This window comes from Parambassis ranga, chromosome 10, assembly GCF_900634625.1.
Source record: "Parambassis ranga chromosome 10, fParRan2.1, whole genome shotgun sequence".
In the NCBI taxonomy this organism is placed as follows: domain Eukaryota; kingdom Metazoa; phylum Chordata; class Actinopteri; family Ambassidae; genus Parambassis; species Parambassis ranga.
The window spans coordinates 23,653,462-23,672,719 of record NC_041031.1 but is presented as its reverse complement, the minus strand read 5'-3'; the positions used below and the strand labels follow the sequence as shown (position 1 = coordinate 23,672,719).

General features: G+C 48.8%; 1 protein-coding gene across 3 annotated transcripts in view; it reads right to left on the bottom strand.

Annotated features, from left to right (window-relative positions):
* b4galt7 (xylosylprotein beta 1,4-galactosyltransferase, polypeptide 7 (galactosyltransferase I)) overlaps positions 1–14,276 on the bottom strand; it is a 29,151-nt gene extending 14,875 nt beyond the window's left edge. Inside the window, exons 1-7 of one of the 3 annotated variants that reach the window (XR_003671348.1) lie at positions 13,716–14,276; positions 12,857–12,892; positions 11,979–12,308; positions 11,665–11,890; positions 10,739–10,822; positions 10,563–10,667; positions 9,836–10,242 (exon numbers count right to left, since the gene is read on the bottom strand). Coding sequence is in view for 2 of the 3 variants with exons in the window: in XM_028415923.1 (XP_028271724.1) it covers positions 10,087–10,242; positions 10,563–10,667; positions 10,739–10,822; positions 11,665–11,890; positions 11,979–12,308; positions 12,857–12,892; positions 13,716–13,768 (990 nt within the window). In the remaining variant the exon portion in view is untranslated. Of the gene's footprint in view, positions 1–8,279; positions 10,243–10,562; positions 10,668–10,738; positions 10,823–11,664; positions 11,891–11,978; positions 12,309–12,856; positions 12,893–13,715 lie in introns of those variants that run through there. The other 2 variants (XM_028415923.1, XM_028415924.1) reach the window with 2 other exon arrangements.
* Between the last annotated feature and the right edge of the window lie 4,982 nt (positions 14,277–19,258).

Sequence of the window (19,258 nt, the reverse complement as noted above, 5' to 3'; positions counted from 1 at the left end):
AAAACCTCCACAGGGGCGCCACAGAGTGGAACTAAAAGTCACCTCTGAAGGAAGAGAATCTCCCAGAATGCTTTGCTTCACAGAGACTGATTTACAAGCTGTTCTCACAAAGTTCCAGCGCTTGCTGCAGCATCACCACACACACTGTACAGTGACGCTGACACATCTGCAGGTCAAAGCTGAGCGCCGTCATCAAACGCTCAGACACCACCGGCTGTCCAGAGGCGGGCCGCTGTCCCTCTGAGACATGCTCAGAGAGGGACGACACGCAGTCCAGAGAGGAGAAGGAACACGCACCAGAGGCCGGCTGAAGGCATCCATCTTTGTTTTTCTGTGCACCACACCTGGACAGAGGCTGGACAGAGGCCCTGAAGGCTGCGGACTGTGTGTGTGTTGATGCCACACATGAATCAGTGTGTGACTGTGGCTGAAAGCCTGCGTGACACTGATTTGCAGTGATCTGATGAGGAGGTGTGAGGGCTGATAGAGTTTCTTTCTCTCCTCACTTTAGAGCTGTTAATCCTCTAAACTCTTCTGTTCAGACTTCTGAACACTTCCTGAAACACTCAGGTGTGTGTGTGTGTGTGTGTGTAACACACTTGTCAGGCTGACAGCAGTGTAACTCTATCACCCGTTTGATCGGCCAGTTTTCAGTCACGCTCCTGTTGACTTAACTGAAGCGAAGAGCCGGCGGAGGATGAAGCACAGCGCTCAGTGTCTGACTGACTGAGGAAGAGGAGGGAAGGGTTAATGAAGACTGTAAATGTTTCAAAAATTAATGTTTGTGTGACTAAAAAACCCTGAAAACATGGAGTGAAATAATGTAGATGTGTACAATTTGACCTCTGGTGAAATGTGCTGAGATCTGATGAGATAAAACTTCATTCATCCCGAAGGAAATTCTTGAAACTAACTGCGATCATGCTAATGCTGCTCAGTGCTGTGGTCTGTTAGCTAACAGCTGCAGGTCTGACTTTATGTAACTTTACACAGCGGATGATTCAGTTTGACATTAATGAGTCGGTTTAGACAGAAAGTTGATTCTTACATTATTAAAGTCGTCATTAATCTCAGCTGTAATTAAAATGTTCATCCTGCTGACGGACAGAAGTCACACCCTGCTCACACACACACAGCCTGCTGGGTCCAGTCCAGAACAAACCAGGTGTGTGCTGGAAGTGTTTACATACCACACTGCTCTGTGATTGGCAGTTGGCATGTAGCTTCCTCTGCTAAAAGGATGACACACACGCACATAGTTGCAGCAGTAGTGACAGAGAGGAGGTGCTAAACGTTCACATTATGACCTGACCGCAGCACTCACACACTGAATGTCTATTAAAGCCATGTTTAGCTACGTGAAAGAAGCTAGCAGTTCATGTAAGGCTGTTAAAAGGAAGCTAACTTGGCAGCTAACAGCTAACAGCTACTAGCCTCTCACAGCTTGAATACCTCTGACTTCACCGCTCTCTTCTCACTGTGTGAGGATGTGGTTGTGGGGGCCTGCACGGGAGCTCAGCTGACACACCTACACCTCCCATCATATCAAAAACATCGCAGCCAGCTAAGCACAATGCATGATGGTACATATGGCCATCAGCTGTACACTACTCTGCATGATGCATTATGGGACACACTGAGTGCACTATATCGGGTTATAGTGAGTCATACTGATGCATAGTGACACAGTGCCCTGGGTTTATTTTATAAAAACTGCTTCTTGAACTGAAAAATATGAAAGAACGAGCAAAAAAAACGGTCCTATCGTGGCCTGAACGGACTCTTTATATTACAAGGCGCCACCTAGTGGTTTGGAGGACAACAAAGAAGCCGGGTTAAGCCGGATTGAGCGCGGACACAGGTGTGAAGGCTATCTGGATTCAATCCCACTCCAGCTCGATGCGATGTGTATACTGGGTGTTAAACCTGAGGGGTTAAATCTGAACGTCCCGCCACCTGTGACGAGCTTCCAGCTTCCAGCCGTCACAGATCTGTGGTGTCCTCTGCCTGCTGTCAGCGCTGAGCGCGGCTGTGTTGAGTGGTTTTGTAATCGCTGTGTCGTTTACACATCTGACTGAGTCACCACCGGCCTCCACTGGCTCACACTCCACACACAGCACATCCGTCAGGCCATCACCTGTCACTCAGGTATGCTGATGCGCCATCAGATGAGCTTTAATGGATGTTTCACAGACTCATTCAGGACTACCTGTCACGACCAGTTTACAGACCCAACATGCCAACGCTCCTCCCCTCAGTCTGTCTCCTCCTCTTCCTCCCCCCCCCCCCAGTCACAGACTCATCTTGCTGCTAACACGCTGTTATTAACCTGACAGGTATGAAGACCTACAGCCCAGCCTCCCTCCGCTCACACAAGGCAGGTAATTTCCACACGTCAATCTTTCAAAAAGAAAAAGCGAACATGCCGCCGTGCTGCGCTCGCTCTGACTTTACTGCCCGACGTCTTCTGTCTGACTTAAATATATCATTATTCCCACGTTTCCTTCCTGCAGGGGGCTCCTCCACTCTGAGGAGCAGGCAGGAGGATCCACAGGACACACACCTGTCAGTGCAACAGTCACACACACAACACCACAGTTACAAAAGAAATCAATGTCCAAACAATGTCCTCAGCCTCTCAGTGCAGGAACTCTCCAAGAAGTTGTGAAACCAGCTAACGTAGTTTTACATGAAGACGGTGAGAGGAAAAGAACTCAAAGCTGTTCCTACAAGAGCTCCTCAGGGTGTGGGTCTGGGTCCTCTGTGCGCACACACACACACACTCCTCCTTATCTGATCCAGACCACTTAAGGAGGACACCTGTGGTATCCAGGACCATATATATTACCAGCTAAGTAGCCGTCCCCTCCCTCAGGTTTAGTGCTGGAGGTGGGCAGAGCTGTCAGACAGCTGCAGGCAGGAAGTTAAGAGGACAGGCGGGAACGCCTTTTATTTATGGAGCTTTAACGAGGAGCAGCGCAGGTGATCCGGTTCAGAGGGAGGAATGATACCACAGGAAGTGAAACACACAGACTGGGGTTTACTAAATCTAATTAAACCGCTGCTGCTGCGGCTCATCGTCGTCTGTTGAAGTAATCCATCCATCACATCCAAACACGGTCTTTGTCCTTTTAATTAGCAGCTTGTATGAGTTCACCTTCAGTTAAATAAATCGGATTCATAGATATCTGATGAGGATCAATGTGACGCGGCTACGACTTCATTCACATCAAGGGTTTTATTTTGAAAACTGCTAAAACGCTCAAACTAAGGCGCCGTGCTGCCGGTCTGATCTGTCTCAGTCTCTGTCTTTCAGCATCAACAAACCTTTTCTCCTTCTGTTTTCCTCCGGACGTTTTTACACAGGTAAACACGAACAAGGACAAAAAGCAAACATGGCAGCCCGGCGGGCGTGTAAACAAACAGCGGCGAGCAGGGAGGCGTTTAGAGGCTAATTGTCTTCACTGGGGAGCTGTTATGGCCTCAGTTAAAACCTAAACTCCCCCGGCCTGCAGGGTGGAAACATACGCTGCTACAGGAAGAGCCCAGGGGCACAGAGGACTCACCTGGATACACACACGGCTCACCTGAGCAGCCCCCCCTCCTCATGATACCTGTCAACACCTGAGGTGTGGAACAAACATCCTGTGAGCTCGTCCAGCAGGTACGATCAGCAGATCAAAGACACAGCCTGACAGCCAGCAGACACATGTGGACCAGATGATTCAGGCTGGAATAATCCCACTCGTTCTCATCCAGGTAATCTGCCTCTGAGGAACCACACTGACCTCTTCCACAGGACAAACACCCTGACGACCTTTAATGACATCGTCTGTAGCCCCATGTAGCCACTTGTTAGCATGTAGCCTTTGTTCAGACAGTGAACAGTCATCAGTGGGATTCACTGTGTGTTTGTGTGGTAGAAATAAAACCTGCCGAGCTCCTGTTAACCACAGACCTGACCAACAACAACACACACACTGAGGGGACAGGAAGTGCTAACATGCTAACATTCAGAGCACACTGAGGGGACAGGAAGAGCTAACATGCTAACATTCAACACACCGAGGGGACAGGAAGTGCTAACATGCTAACATTCAGAGCACACTGAGGGGACAGGAAGAGCTAACATGCTAACATTCAACACATACCGAGGGGACAGGAAGTGCTAACATGCTAACAGGTTTCTGGGTGTTGATGGACATTTTAACATGGAGGTCTGTGGGGGACTGACTCATCTTTGAACCCAGCCCTCAAGTGGACACAGGAGGAACTGCAGTGTGTGACCCTGTGCCTGCTGCTTGGTGTTTATTATGTATTAAACCTTTGTCACTAATTATTAACAAATTCCGGTGGTTTCCAGTCTGCTTTGTTCAGGGGAGCAGAGGACAGCTGTAGTCTGCCGGAGGTCTCACCATAACGGACCTGATCTATAGAAGACCCCCTGCCGATCAAATCTAATTCCCAGGAATGAATCTGAGTGAAGCAGACAATCTGCGGGATGGAACAAAGAAGGTGCCGAGTCGTCCTCTCAGACCCTTTCAGCACGTCTCATTTGGGACTTTTGACTCCACCAAACACTTGTGGACTCTCAGACATCCGTGGACATGTCCGCCACAACGCCAGCCACATATTGAAATGTTCAATTTTAGCACGAAGGCACGGAGGCCATTTACACGGAGGACCAGGTGACGGCTGAGGTCGTGCCGAGACACATCGTCCATCAGCGTCCCCTTAAACACCCGCTGAGCCTCCGCCTGCTGCACGCCGCACATGAACACATGAGGTGTGACTTTATAATCGAGTCACATCTCTGATTTGAAACCTGTCTGTCTGCACTTAACTTTCCTCAGTGGACACGCAGAGAGGAGAACTTCAGTCAGAGGACAACAGTGAAGGGACGCGAGCAGGACACTGACTCTGAAGACGTGACGCTGGCACGACTGTCAGCCTGTGAGCGGCTGACGTCGTTTGTTCCTCTGACACTAATGAACAGGTTGTAAAATGGTAACAGGAACATTTTCCAGTGGTCTGTCCATCAAGTGTCAGAACACAGTGATTGATTAATCATGGACAATCAATCAATGATGCAGACGGCTCACTTCAGCTCACACCGCTGAGGTCACTGTAAAGCTGTCTTCCTCATCTCATCGTCTCCTCTCTAAAGTCTGGTTTGGTCTCTGTGTGCAGTACCGCTGTCAGGCACCAGGGTGAACTGATGCAGAGCTGAGCGAGCCGCTAACAGTCACAGTCTTTCTGCTCCTGGTGGTCCTGGTAGCAAACAGGAGACTGTCCTGCTGATGAGTCAGAGAGACAGAGACGGGGGGGCAGTCGTCACAGTGAAAACATTTACGTGGTTAACTGAGACGTGATCAGACAGCTGCCTGACAGACGTGAGTGAGGTCTGAAGGCTCCTCCGGTCTGTAATTGGGGAAATTCTTGTAAATCAAAGCTGAACTGTAAACGGGGACTCCCTGGAAGGCCCCCGAGGGCCCCCGGTGGGCCTGCAGCCCTCAGCCTGACAGAGCGGCGCTGTCCTCGCCCACACTGTCACTCAGCGTGCCGGCGCTCCGCGGGCCTGCAGCCATCTCCTAAACGGTAATTTATGTGCTGTTGTGGGGACAAATTGCTGCAGGAGCTGCACCATTAGCTGCACTCATCTCACAGCGGCGTGTTTTCACCTGCAGCACAGCTATGCCAAAAATGTCAGAACTCAGCGCCGGGCCGCCGCCGGCCAGAGACGCAGGCTTTATGGGGGGGAGCGCTGTCAGTATTACAGACTGCAAGTTCTCACACACACTCACAAACATCCAAACACACAGTAAACATCCATCTATAGAAGTAAACACAGACGGGCCGACACACAGGAGCAGCAGGAGGCTGGTCCAGATCCACCGATACTAAAACCATGTGTAACATCCAGGTGTGTACCAATACATACATTTATGAAAAAACAGAAGCAGTGGTTAGTTACTGTATGTAAACTGTGACAGTGTTACTGTGTGTTCTGTCTGCAGCTCATAGCAAACGGCACAGCGCCCTCCAGTGGCCAGACGCTCCATCACAATGTAGGTACATCCATCCTCCATCACAATGTATTTGAATGATTCTTATTGTTTATAGACCAATATAAAACAATGAACAGGCCGTCAGTGGCTCAGAGTCTAATGCATGTGTCCAGTGTCTGAATCTGTTGACTTGGTGTAATCCTGTGACTACACCAACAAATGAACTGTACATTCTTCATCGTCCAGATGTTTTCATGTCCTCAGCTTGTTTCCTCTCAGGATGTTCATACATCTGATGAGTGGCTCATTTATAATGAAGGAAAGTTTAGAATGAAACAGGTTGATTCATACTTGATGTCTGAGCTGAGCTCTCTGTGTGTGTCTGTGTGTGTGTGTCCCCCTCTCTCTCTCTCTCTCTCTCTGTGTGTGTCTCTTTGTGTGTCTGTGTGTGTGTCCCCTTCTCTCTCTCTCTCTCTCTCTGTGTGTGTCTCTTTGTGTGTCTGTGTGTGTGTCCCTCTCTCTCTCTCTCTCTCTCTGTGTGTGTCTCTTTGTGTGTCTGTGTGTGTGTCCCTCTCTCTCTCTCTCTCTGTGTGTGTCTGTGTGTGCGGTCCTGTGAAATGTCTGTCAGGTTTGGTTCAGAAGCTTCCAGCATCAGTAGTGAAGCAGCCAATCAGAGTGTGACAGACGAGTGAGAGTCTGACCATCTGTAGATGGACTGATGCCGACACACACACACACACACACACACACACACACACACGCTTCATGGTGTGGACTACAAACACGTGGCAGTAACTGATTACATTTGGGCTCAGTACTGTGACTGTGTGTTATATAACTGAACTGATCAGTCACAGAGTGAAGCAGCTGCTCTGACCTCTGGTCACCGAGCCCCGCTCATTATTTATTATTATTATTTTATATTCTGTAGACTGGAGCTGGAGGAACCTTTACTCCTGCAGCACTCCTGTAGAACCTGTTAGCATGTTAGCACGTCCTGCTGCCTCCACACAAAGCCTCTGCTCAGCCCTGGTCTCCAGCGGCGCTGCTCTCTGTACACAAGGTGAATTTATTCCAGATGACACATGTGCTGGTGTTTGGACTCAGCCTGGTCCCTGAGTGTTGTATTAGCGGCGTGCTGAATATGATCACAGCCTCTGCTCCCTCCAGTTTATCTTTTATTTTCTGCTAATTACTCCATAATAGAAGCATAATCCCCCACATTCATTAACAAAGACTGAAAATTAAGTGTTGGCATCACATCTGCTCCGGAGCGCTCGGCGTCTATAAAGACGTGTGAACCCTCCGACTTACTCCTATACAATCTCCGTGATCTTATATTGCTGCTGAGATAAAGCATTATAATCACTGAGTGGGGAATTAAAGAATTAGCACGGCGCCGCAGCGCTGGAGATGCGGCGCTCTATTTGTGGCAGCATGGAGGTGTTTTTTCTTCCAGCCGCAGTCACCTCCAACAAAAGGTGAAAATTGCACCCAGAGGGGAACAGCTTCTGTGGGGTGGCGGGGTGGGGGGTGTAGATCCCCCCCCCTCTTTGTCGCCATCTTTGGCTCATCCTCCCAGAATCCACAGCTGCACCGTCAGAGCCGGTGTCTGGAGAGGACGGGGTCTGCCGCAGTGACCCCGGGAGGGGGGGGGGGGGGGGGTGATGATGATGATGATGATGATACCCGGCAGCTGATCGAAGCTCAGCTCATCATCATGTGTTGGTACTGCTGGCAGACAGGAAGGACGTGGACTGTTACAGTACAGGCGCCTTCACACCAGAGCCTGATTGGATCTGATGATGTTCATACTGACACATCATGTCCCTCTATGAAAGCTGAAGGTCTGCATGCTGTTGCTGTACCGGCTGAGGACGATGAGGATAACACCGCCTCCCGCTTCAGGCTGCTAGCGGCCCTGCTAACCTCCGCTCCATCACTCAGAAAGCTGCACACCTCTGCTTCTCGCCAGTCCTCCTGATGAAGGCTCCGGTTGTCACGTTAAAAGTCACAACTCAAATGAGGAGAGAAGAGGAAGTAACAGGTACAGGTAGTGCACGCCACGGCTCTGGATGGAGCTCCATGGTAATCATGCAGGCAGGAACAAGTGAGTTTAAGGCTGCGATCTCACCTTGATATGAACAACAGCTGAAAAGACTTCCTGTGTTTGAGGAAGTTTTTATACTGGAAGAGAAAAACCTCCAGATTTAAAGGAGAGGTTCAGCAAAACGCACACACTGACACACACAAAAGGAGGTCTGCAGCAGGTTTGTAGTCTCAGTTTATAGTATAAATACTGAATATTGTACAAAGGTGTGGTACCGTCGTCTCTGGAGAACAGACCCTGTGCCGGCACTGTCCCCCTTTAAAAACCCCACGGCGCCCTCTGGAGTCAGAGCAGCACATTACACAGACTGTAACAGAAAAACCCTTCTGCAGGATTTAGACTGAATCAAAGTCACATATTCACGACGTTTCAGTCATCGCTGCACTCTGCAGGTTTAGAGGCGAAACACTGAAAAAGCCCCCCCCCCCTCTAATTTCAGTTCACTTATTTCTTACATATTGCTCTGCACAGTCTTTAACAGTTCTAGTTTGTATAACATGACCCACTGCAGGCAGCCTGACCTGTGACCATCAGTTCATTCATAAAGTGAAAAAAGTAATAAAAACAAGTTATATCAAAGAAATCCCAATAATCTGATCAAACACTGACAACACAAACACAAACATGGAGGGCCGACCAGAAACAAAGAAGAAGACTGAAGCCAGATATTCACTGCCAGCGTCCGTCAGACTCCACACAGACGTTCCAGCACTGCCACACGTGCTCAGTGGATCGACAGCTACACACATTAATCCAGCAGACAAAGGGTTACACCAACGTGTTAAAGTAAAGCTGCTGAAAATAAATGGTGATGAAACTGCAGGTCAGACATTTTCTTCCATAGAGCCATCATGGAGGTCGTCCGAAAAACCATCTGTCAGTCACCATCAGGAGACAACTTCAACCAATCAGATCAAAGGAAGGAAACACTGAGGCTCTGTGACAGCTAGCATGTAGCAGCTAGCATGCAGAGCTAGCATGTAGCAGCTAGCATGTGTGTAGAGGACTGTTGCATCTCTGTGAGGACAATATTAGCATAAAGACACTTTGACTGAAACAAACTGATCAAAGCAGAAAAGTCTTCATGAAGCAACAGACACAGAACTGACAGCACTTCCTGACTGGACTCTGATTGGACAGAACCAAACCTGCTTCAACAGCAGCTCTGAGCCTGGAGCCTGACAGATGGACTTCTGGTGACCAGCTGCTGCAGGCTGAGGTCTGAGCAGAGCTGCTTCTAGAGCCAGTCTGAATTCTCAGCCTCCTTCTCAGATGTTAAAGTTGTTCCTCTGAAACCGGGTCGTGCCTTTGAACCGTTAAACATGCAGTGATGACCTGTTACAGCTCAGGTTATGAGCACATCCTTTCCTGTAGAGCTCAGTACCTGTTGTTTTTGTGCGTTGTTCATGTTCACTTCTCATGTCATCATATTAAAGACAGAAAGTAACTTATGGAATAAAGCCTGGATTCTTTGTTTACTTTGGCAAATGTAATACATTAAATAGGGACAGGGCAGGAGAACATGGCTGTCAGACATGAAGCGCTCGACGTACTGACTGACATATATATGATGCTTCAATAAAAAGCTAACGGTTAGCCTTTTATTGAAGCAGTGAAGTTACAGTTTGAAGCATGAGCCTCTGCTCTATTTGCACACGCCCAGAGTCAAAACTAAAAATAGACTTTAAGTTTGCATTCACGCCATGCCAGCAGGTACCGGAAAAAAGTCCTGAAGCCGCTCAGCTGCTGCCGCGCTCGGTCCAGATGTCCAGCAGTGAGGTGTTCAGGTCAGGTTCGATCTGTCCTGACGCTCAGCAGTGAGAGGAGCCTGACAGACTGCAGGCTGTTCAGCGTCAGTGTTCCAGTGGAGGTGGTTCAACTGAGCCACGTGTGGAGTTCCGTTAAAACCAAGGAAATGTTCTTTCAGTCAGTGGTTAGAGCAGCGCCGCTCCACCGGCTGCTCGTCCTCTAACTCAGGAGGCACCACGGCGTCAGGCTCTGGTCGCACTCCAGTTTGGTGTTGATGATGGTGCATGGAGCGCCGCTGATGGTCAGCTCCTGTCGGGACTCCACCTGGTAACGCAGGTTAGTCAGCCCCCCCTCCGGATCCACCTTAAACTGCTCCTACAGGGAGGAGGATGAGGGGGGGGGGTGATAATGAAGACCATAAATGATGATGTGGTTATACAAAATGAAACCGTGTCCGCGGCAGCAGCCCTCCGGCCACATTAACAGATGAGATGTTTCCGCTCAGCAGCCGGCCGGCGTTCATTTGGTTCGTTTTCTATGAACGTTTTACATCACGCAAACAAAAAAAATACGTTTATGGACAAAGTATTTTAGTTTATTCTCCGTTTGTGTCTTTTTATTTTTGCCCTGAAGAACGACTCGCCCACTGACTGGTCACTGTATGTGTCCCTGCAGCAGCAGGTGGGTCCTCCTACCTGTTTCTGAGCTGCGATCCTCTTCTGGTCCCTCTTCCTCCAGGCCGGGTCGTGGATGTGCAGGAAGGTTTTATACCCTGTGGTGATGCCGCTCGGTCTGAACAGCTGCAGAGAAGACGGACAGGTTAAAGCACGTTTGTCTGTAAGAACCCTGCACGCACTCAGTCCTCTCTTACCTGTAGCTCGGCTTTTCTCAGGCGTCTGTAGAACTCGTCGTCCTCTCTGCCCCAACCCCAGAAGCGGTTTGACATCCCGTTACACTGCAGACACACACAGGACAGAATCAACATGGAGGGTCGCCTCTCTGACAACACCGCCATCACAGGAGGGTCAGGAAGTCCCAGCTGAAGTAGATCTGTTACAAAATATAAGACTGACTGTTGAGTAATGTTTAAAACACAGCCTGACATTAAGATGAACAGCTACCCCTGGTGGACGGTTTAGGTTACTACACCCCTTTAGACCATAGGTTCTCAATGTGCAGAAACATTTATGGCAGCCCACAATGAATTAAGTGAATTTGTGTTATGATATGAATTTTTCATATACCTAAAATGTCCAGAACTCAGCGCGGGGTGAATTGTTTCACACACGGCGTTTTTCATTGTTGCACCGCTGCTCACACGGACAGAGCACAGGTATTAGTGGAGTTGTTGGTGAGAATGGACAGGACGTTCTGAAGTAGGAACGTGTCTAAAACTCCTCACACGGCTCTCAGCGCACATCGCGGTCACACACACACACTGGTTTTGGAGATGCTGAACAGAAGCAGAAGCAGCGGTTTAGGTGAACAGACATGTTTGACGCGGAGGAGGAGGAGGATGATGTTGCTACTGTTTGGTATTTCACAGCTTTGCCCTTTTTCCCAAATATCTCCACTTCATACATGTTCACCTGAACTGCTGCTTCTGCCGATGATCAGCAGCCAAACAGCATTAAAACCTGTATGTGTGTGTGTGACGCTGCAACTGGGTCATTAAAATGATTACAAATGTAATATGTTTTCTTTGGCGGCCCTCAGTCCAATGTTGGGTTCATAAATTCTCCCTCAGCTATCCAACCTTTCAGAACCCCTGCTTTAGACTCATGTGAGGCTCGGTACCATGTGGTAATGCTTCTTGGTGAGCAGCAGGATCCCTCCCACGTATGTCTTGTAATGGTAGAGCGGGTGCAGCTCCGGCGAGGCCACATGGAACGGCCCCTCCTCGGGGAAGCCATAGTCCAAAGCATCGTTCAGGGGCAGCAGGTCCACGTCGTGCATGGCCAGGTAGTCCGTGTCATTACCGCTCTCCAGATAACCCACATTGATCAGAGACGCTCGGTTAAATCTGGTATTAAAGAGAGAAAACAGACAAGTTCACTAAATACTGACAGAGGTCATATTTCTTCTCCTGTGGTTTAGGGCTGCGGCCTCACCTGTAGTGATCCATCTGGTTAATGATGAGGATCTTGTGGCGGATCTTCTTCCTGTTGAGGAACGTGTGCATGAAGGGGACAAACACCAGCAGCTCCTCGAAGCGCTCTCTGAACGGAACCACGAGCGCCAGTTTGTGAGGACCCCAGGAGGGATCGTCTGCAGACGCCTGACCGTCAGCAGGGCAGGGCGGCGGCTGCTGCGGGGGGGCGTGTCTTTCCTCATGTGTCATGTCACCTGAACAGCTGAGCTGCAGCCAGAGCAGAGAGACGAGCACCAGCACCATGCAGAGGCCGAACAGCTTGTAGATCGTACATTTACCAGACAAGAACCTGGAAACACAGACAAACAGGGCGTCAGGCTCGGCTGCTTCTGATGGTTACTGACCAGCGGTGTTCAACACCAGCACGCTTCACAACAAGTTCAACAACACACCACACACTGTCTGCAGGTTAGAGAAGCCGCATGAACACATCTGTCCTGGGCTGAAACACACAGGGAGGACAACTGTAGACCACCATGTCTGACGGCTCTCACAGCTGGGTGTGGTGTAGTTAATACTCGTCATGCATCACAACAAACAGCTTTGTGTTCCACTGCAGGAACTTCATCCATCACAAGGAGTTCCCCAACTGTGGCTCAAACGTAAACCAGAGCTGCAGCAGGTCATCAGCTGAAAACCAGCGGACGATCCCTCCTTATCTGATGACAGTTTAAAGTCAACAGACTCAATTCAGAGTTTCTTCTAATATGTGAACACTATGTGTTAACTTCTGCATCAGGGAAGTTGGTGTGTGTGTTACATTAAGGACCTCTGAATGCCTCTGGACCACAGTTTGGGAACCCCCAGTGTAAGCACAAGGCTCCTGTCTGTACTCACATCTCTTCTTGGTGGGGAACTTTAGAGGGCTCGCTTCTTAAAGGGCCAAAGAAATGTGTCAATGAACAGATGTTCTATTATTTCAATATGTCAACACACAGAAAAACACAAAGAGACACAAAGGAGACACACACTGAGATGCTACACACAACATGCAAAAAACACCACAATGACTGAAAGGAAATGTTCAGCGATGGAAATATTAGGAGACCAAAGAAAAGTAGACACACAACAGGAAACACAACAGAGAGACACAAAGTGATGACACACACACACAGCTTGTTGTCTGAGGGGTGGGGTTCTTAACATGTCCGTGCCTGAGGGGTCAGGCTCCATCTGCTCAGACCACGGTGAAGTTAACAATAGGGTGAGTACTGCTCCTAAGCTCAGGCTGGGTCCAGCAGGGCCTCACTGAGGGACCGTCAACAAATCATGAACTGAATCCAACAAAAAAGTGTCACATTCATGCAGACACTCATATTTTAGAGGAAATTCTGATTCAGCCCTCAGTTAGCACAAATATTTACTACTAATGTGTGATTAGTGTAGCAAATTACTTCCAAAGAACATGAGCAAATATTTAATCGGAGTCAGTTGACACGATTAACCAGTACTATTATTTGTGATACATAAACGGGCCTCGGTGAGGCGCTGCTGGACCCGGAGAGAACATCCAGGCTGAAACTAACTTCACTGATATAATTAATAATTTAACATTCCGCTCTCTCAGGTCTGTCCGGACAGAGTAAACCACCTCAGTGTGGAGAAAGTCCGGCGTGTCCCCTGCGTTTCTGTCCAATGTGTGTGTGTCACAGAGCGGACTGAGGACAGCGAGATAAAGACATGAAGTCCGCCTCACCTCCGCTCCTCCTTGAAGTACAGCACCGGCTTCCTCCTGGAGGAATACATCATGTTTATCGCTGTGTGACTGAAGCTCCTTCGGACTGAGAACAGCTCAGAGACTCCTTCCTCCCGCTCTGCCTCCGTCCTCGCTCATTTGTACGCGTTGGTCAAACCGTCCTCCATGTTTGTTCTTCTCTGCCCCGGCTCGAACCCTCCGGCGGTTTGCTCTCACGGCCGGTACACATCAGCTCGGTGGAGTGAGGAGTTTAAATCCGTGCTTGGAACCGGTTCGTGCTGGCTCTGCTAGCGTTAGCCTCGGCTAACGGGCTGCTGCTGTACACGTAGCATGCAGCGGGTCACACGCGCTGCGCCGCCCCGCGCGCCGCTTCTCTCACCGCGAGGCCGCGCGCCACAGAGCGGCCGCTGACGTCTCACTTTTAACAGAAAGTCACAAAAAACACGACGACGCCGCCCCGAGGACAGAGGCAGGAGGACTCCACGCTGGACACTGTGAAACAGAAGCCGATGGTGGTGCGGTCCGAACGGTTCGAGTGTCCGAGTGGAAACAGGGGCGGTCATGAGGAAAGGTTCCTTCCGGTTTCCTTAAAGCAGCAGCGCAGCGGTTTAATCTGGATCACAAAAATATTTGAAACTTTAAGTAAAGAAAAACGATCAACTTAACCAAACAATCACTCCTGTGCACCGTGGGCAGGCAGGCAGCATGCTTAAAATCATTTTGATGGCAGGTTTATTTTGTTCATGTTCAGGCAGCAGACAAACCGTTTCCCTGCTGTCTCTCCTGTGCTGGTAAAAAAAAACATTTGCCCACCCAGGAGGTCTACCAAGCGGCAGCCTTCAGGGCTCACAGCTGAAGCCCATGCAGAAGTGTCAAAACTTGTAATTCACGCAGCAACCACTGGGGGCTGGCTCCAAAAGCGAGTCATTTCCCATAGACTCCCATGTTAAAATGGCCGACTTCACAGCAGAAAAGAACATGTTTACAGCCTGGTACAAAAAACCACTCTGGTCTCAGATGATAGGTTCTCTTCTAGTGTCGATTGTATTCAAACTTAAAATTACATATAATTATGGGCGTTGCTGCTTGAGTGACAGACGTATGAGTGTAGCGTGAGTTTCCTGCTTCCACGATCGCCCGCCCCCCTAAACCCCGCTCGTGCTCCCCCTCTTTGTCCATATTTGGAGTTTTGGCGGACGTGACGCTACCAACATGGCGGCGGTCATCACATCCTGGAACCTCCCACCGAACCTCAGAACGGCTCTTCAGAAACAAACGGGTGACGTCACGGAAGCTCTGTCCATAGTTTTCACTGTCAATGAGGTCGACCTGTGTCTAGTGCTTCCCTAAACAACCTTGGTGCCCCCTAGTGACGCTAAATAACAACAATAATTTTGTGTCTGATTAAATTCTGTGTCTCTGGACCTCCCAGGTTAAAATGTGATGAAGCACTAAAAAAAGCACTAAAGGCCTCAAATGAAACATATGATGTTATCTGAAGCAGCTTTGAAGGAGTCGATTCTCTTAAATTAAGCCTTTTAGTCAGCACAACAATGCCATTATCATCTGTTTCTAACAATAGCAAACAGTTGTAGCTGTTTTAGAACATCATTGATTTGGAGCTGTGAACGTAAGCCCAATATTCACTCTCCTTTGGCTCTATGGTTTTTTTGGTTTCTTCATCTGCCTCTCCAGCTGCCAAATCTTCCATATGTTCACCAGGCAGTTGCCAATGCTGTCTGTCAGCTGCTGCTGTTTGGTGCTGAGTAGGTAAAGGGGGGGAGTTTAGAGCCAGGTCTCTGAAAGCAGCCGCCTCCTGTGGTTCAACATAACACGGTGAAGTCGTACACTGTTATTTTAAAAAATGTCTACCACAGCTGCTTGATGTGAGCGACCATTAGGTGAACAATAAACCTAGTCTGTCAAACTTTGAAGATTGTTTCACGATGTTCAATCAGATAACTGATCCGCACATAAATAGTAGTGTTTTAATGGTACACTCCTTTTACCAAGGAGAAGGTGCTTCATTTTATAATTCTAAGGGTAATTGACGCTAAGAGAGAGAGCTCATGGTCCCAAACAGCACCATACTGTATGGTGGATGGGACAGATCTAGTAATCCAGATGTGTACAGCATCACTGCGAGCCTAAAACATACATGCAGACTGCATAAGAGTGGAACAAACAGATGATCTACATTTACAGCCAGGTACTGTGACAGTGTTGTTATGTTGTGTGGGTTTTCAGGTAGGAGATCCACATGCAGGGTTCACAAGCAAAGTCTTTATTCAAAAAACAAAGTTTAACTAAAAACATCCACTAGGGAGGAACAAGGCCAACTGGGCAGGCACTCGGCACGGCAGGACTGCAGAGGACGCCGGGAAGGAGCCTGGGAGGAAAAAAGAAGGCAAGGTCAAAAACAGCCAGGGAGAACACTCAGGAGAGCAGGAGGGAGGACGGTTCTTACGACGCGTGGTGAGGAGGAGGGAGGCCCTGTCGAAGCGGTGCTGAGGAGGTGATGACAGGTGCGTCTGCCCAGCCCCGGCTCCACCTTGCAGTCACTGCCATCCCAGAGCACCTGAGGAGAAAGAAGGAGGGAGGAGACACAGCACGATAGTGGCGTGTGGTGGCCCACAGGGGGCGATGCTGCACCTTACCACACACCACATGTTACATCACTTCATACATTCATTCATTCATTCATTCATATATAACCTCCTGACTACCAGTAGACAAGATTTACAGGAATCACAAATCACGAGGGATGGTGTAGGCGGCCATGTTGGGAAGACCAGAAAGCACACAGCAGCTCAGAGCGCAGCAGTCGACGTCCATGTCGCAGGCCTGAGACCACTCATTCCTCTCACTGTCATAGTACTCAACCTTAGAGATGATGGTGCTAGTGAAGCGACTGAAGCCCCCGACAACAAAGAGCCGGTCCTCAACTACTTCGATGCCAAAGCTGCAGCGGGGGGTCATCATGGAGGACACGCTGCGCCAGGTGTTGGTGTGAGGGTTGTAGACCTCAGCGGTCTGCAGACAGCGTGGTCCATTAGAGCCACCAACCTTTGGAGTCAAAGATGAGAAGATGATGCATCACTTATCAATTCAATTGTCACAGCGCTGATGAAAGCTGGTCACACATTTCTTTCATGCACTTACTGCATAAACATGGTTGTCGTATGCAATGACTCCTAGTCCACTGCGCCGGCTGCTCATGGGAGAGATCAGGGTCCACTGGTTGGTCTCTGGGTTGTAGCACTCTGCTGTTTGCAGGCGCTCATTCCCGTCAGATCCACCACATATGTAGATCTGAATACAAAAGGGGGGGGGGGATAAGAAATGGTCATTTTTGTTGGCTCAAACTGGCAGCAGGGTTTTGTAAACAGATCTTTCTGTTCTCTGGTATGTTCCACTGTGTTCCACCCACCTTGCCGTTGAGTGCTGTGCAGCTGGCGCGGTTCCTCTGCTCATGCATGGGTGCAATTTGAAGCCACTGGTTGGTTTCTGGCTGGTAGAACTCAGCACTGCTGTGACGTGTGTGCCCATCATAGCCTCCCATGGCGTAGATGCACCCGTTCAGCACAGTCACGCTCACATAACCACGGCGATAGTGCATCGGTGCCACCTCTTGCCATGTCCGTGTGCTCAGGTCAAACCTGCACACACTATTGGTGGCTATGAAGACCTGGTAAAAGCCACCAACACAGTAGACATACCCACCGAGGTAGGCTGCACCATGAAACCTGCGATGAGGGTCAGAAAGGTTTATGTTCATCCAGTGATTTGCACGGACGTCGAAAGCCTTGATTACATTAGGTAGATCCCTGCTGCTGCTCCAGCCTCCAACGGCCAATAGGATGGCAGCAGGCAGACGAGGCCGACCGAGGATTCGGGCTTTGCGTTCGATGACCTCAGAGACCATGGCCTGGCACCTCAAGTTGTCCATCACCAGCTTATTGGACAGCACATGACTCTGTATGTACTCTGTAGGCATCATGCTCAGCCTGACCTACAACAATACAGAGAATAAAGAGGATATAACGTAACTGTGTCAGAATAAATACAAATACATAAAAAATCATGGTTCCTAATAAAGAACATCGCAATAAATACAACAAGTAAAACAATGGTCAGTTATTTGAAATGCTATTAGCAACCGGAACAAACGAGGTCTTCATTCTCTTTGTTCTACATTGTGGCAGTCAGTCAGGATCAGTGGTGGAAAGTAACTAAGTATTTGTACTTTGTTACTGTACTTAAGTAAAAATAACAGCTCATCCTTTCTCCTCTGACTCCATGCTGCAGCTGTCACCTGTCCTTTCTCCTCCACTACATGTCTCCAGTGTCTGTAGTTCCTTGTTCCATGTGATGAACACAGTGCTGGACTGATGTGAGGTCAGACTCTGCATGGAGCTGGTGTCACGCTGCAGCTGTGTTTCTATAATGAGCCTCAGTCATGATGCCGGTGCTCTGGCTCAGTGAGCTAACTAGTTAGCTGCTGTCTGCTAACACAGGTCTAGCCTGCACACAGAGCTAATGCAAATAGCCAGCATCACATGTATATGTTCCTTATTAGTTTATATACTTGTACTAATAATAATAAATGTTTATACATGCTTGTGCCAGCTTTAACAGGAGGTTTAGTAACTTCTGTTCCGTTTTCTTATATTTTCATTTTTCATAGGGAGGTTGTCGCACCACACATGCTTGGTAAGGTTTTGGAAAAGATGATGAGTTGCATGAATTCTCCTCGTAGAGAAGATTGAAGCAAGGCGTCTGGACTTGTGGAGTTTTCTAGAAGACGTTTCGCTGCTCATCCAAGCAGCTTCATCAGTTCTAACTGTTTGGTGGGGAAACAGCTGTTCACCTCCACCTCAAAGACAGAGGACACTCCTTTGAGGACAACAATGTTCACATTTTAGACAGGGAGGAAAGGTGGTATGAAAGAGGAGTTAAGGAAGCATCTATGTTAAGCTGGAAAAACCTTCCCTTAACAGAGGTGGTGGCCTCAGACATCATCTTTCTACCACATACAATGCAGTGATTCCATCCATTCCCAGGAAGTTTGCACATACTCACAGTAAGAACAAAGGGCTGTCAACCAGTCCCCCTCCGGCAGTTTCATAGTCGTTAGCCAGTCGTTAGACACACCTGGCCCAGTCAGCCAGAACATCACAGGTAAGTATGGAAACATTTAGTGCTATTGTTTGTAAGTTTTTTAAAGTTTTACCCAGACCCACCCACATAGGTCTGTAACCACATATAAACCATGTTTCCCACCAAACAGTTAGAACTGATGAAGCTGCTTGGATGAGCAGCGAAACGTCTTCTAGAAAACTCCACAAGTCCAGACGCCTTGCTTCAATCTTCTCTACGTATGATGACCTGGATGACTGAGAATCTCCATCAACATGAATTCTCCTCCATTTTCAGAGTCACCCAGAAGACCAGCATGCACATGAGCACACGGCGTCACTCAGGTAGTCTGTGTTGCTTTCTATTGATCACTCATCAGAATAGATGATGTTGCACCTTCTGGC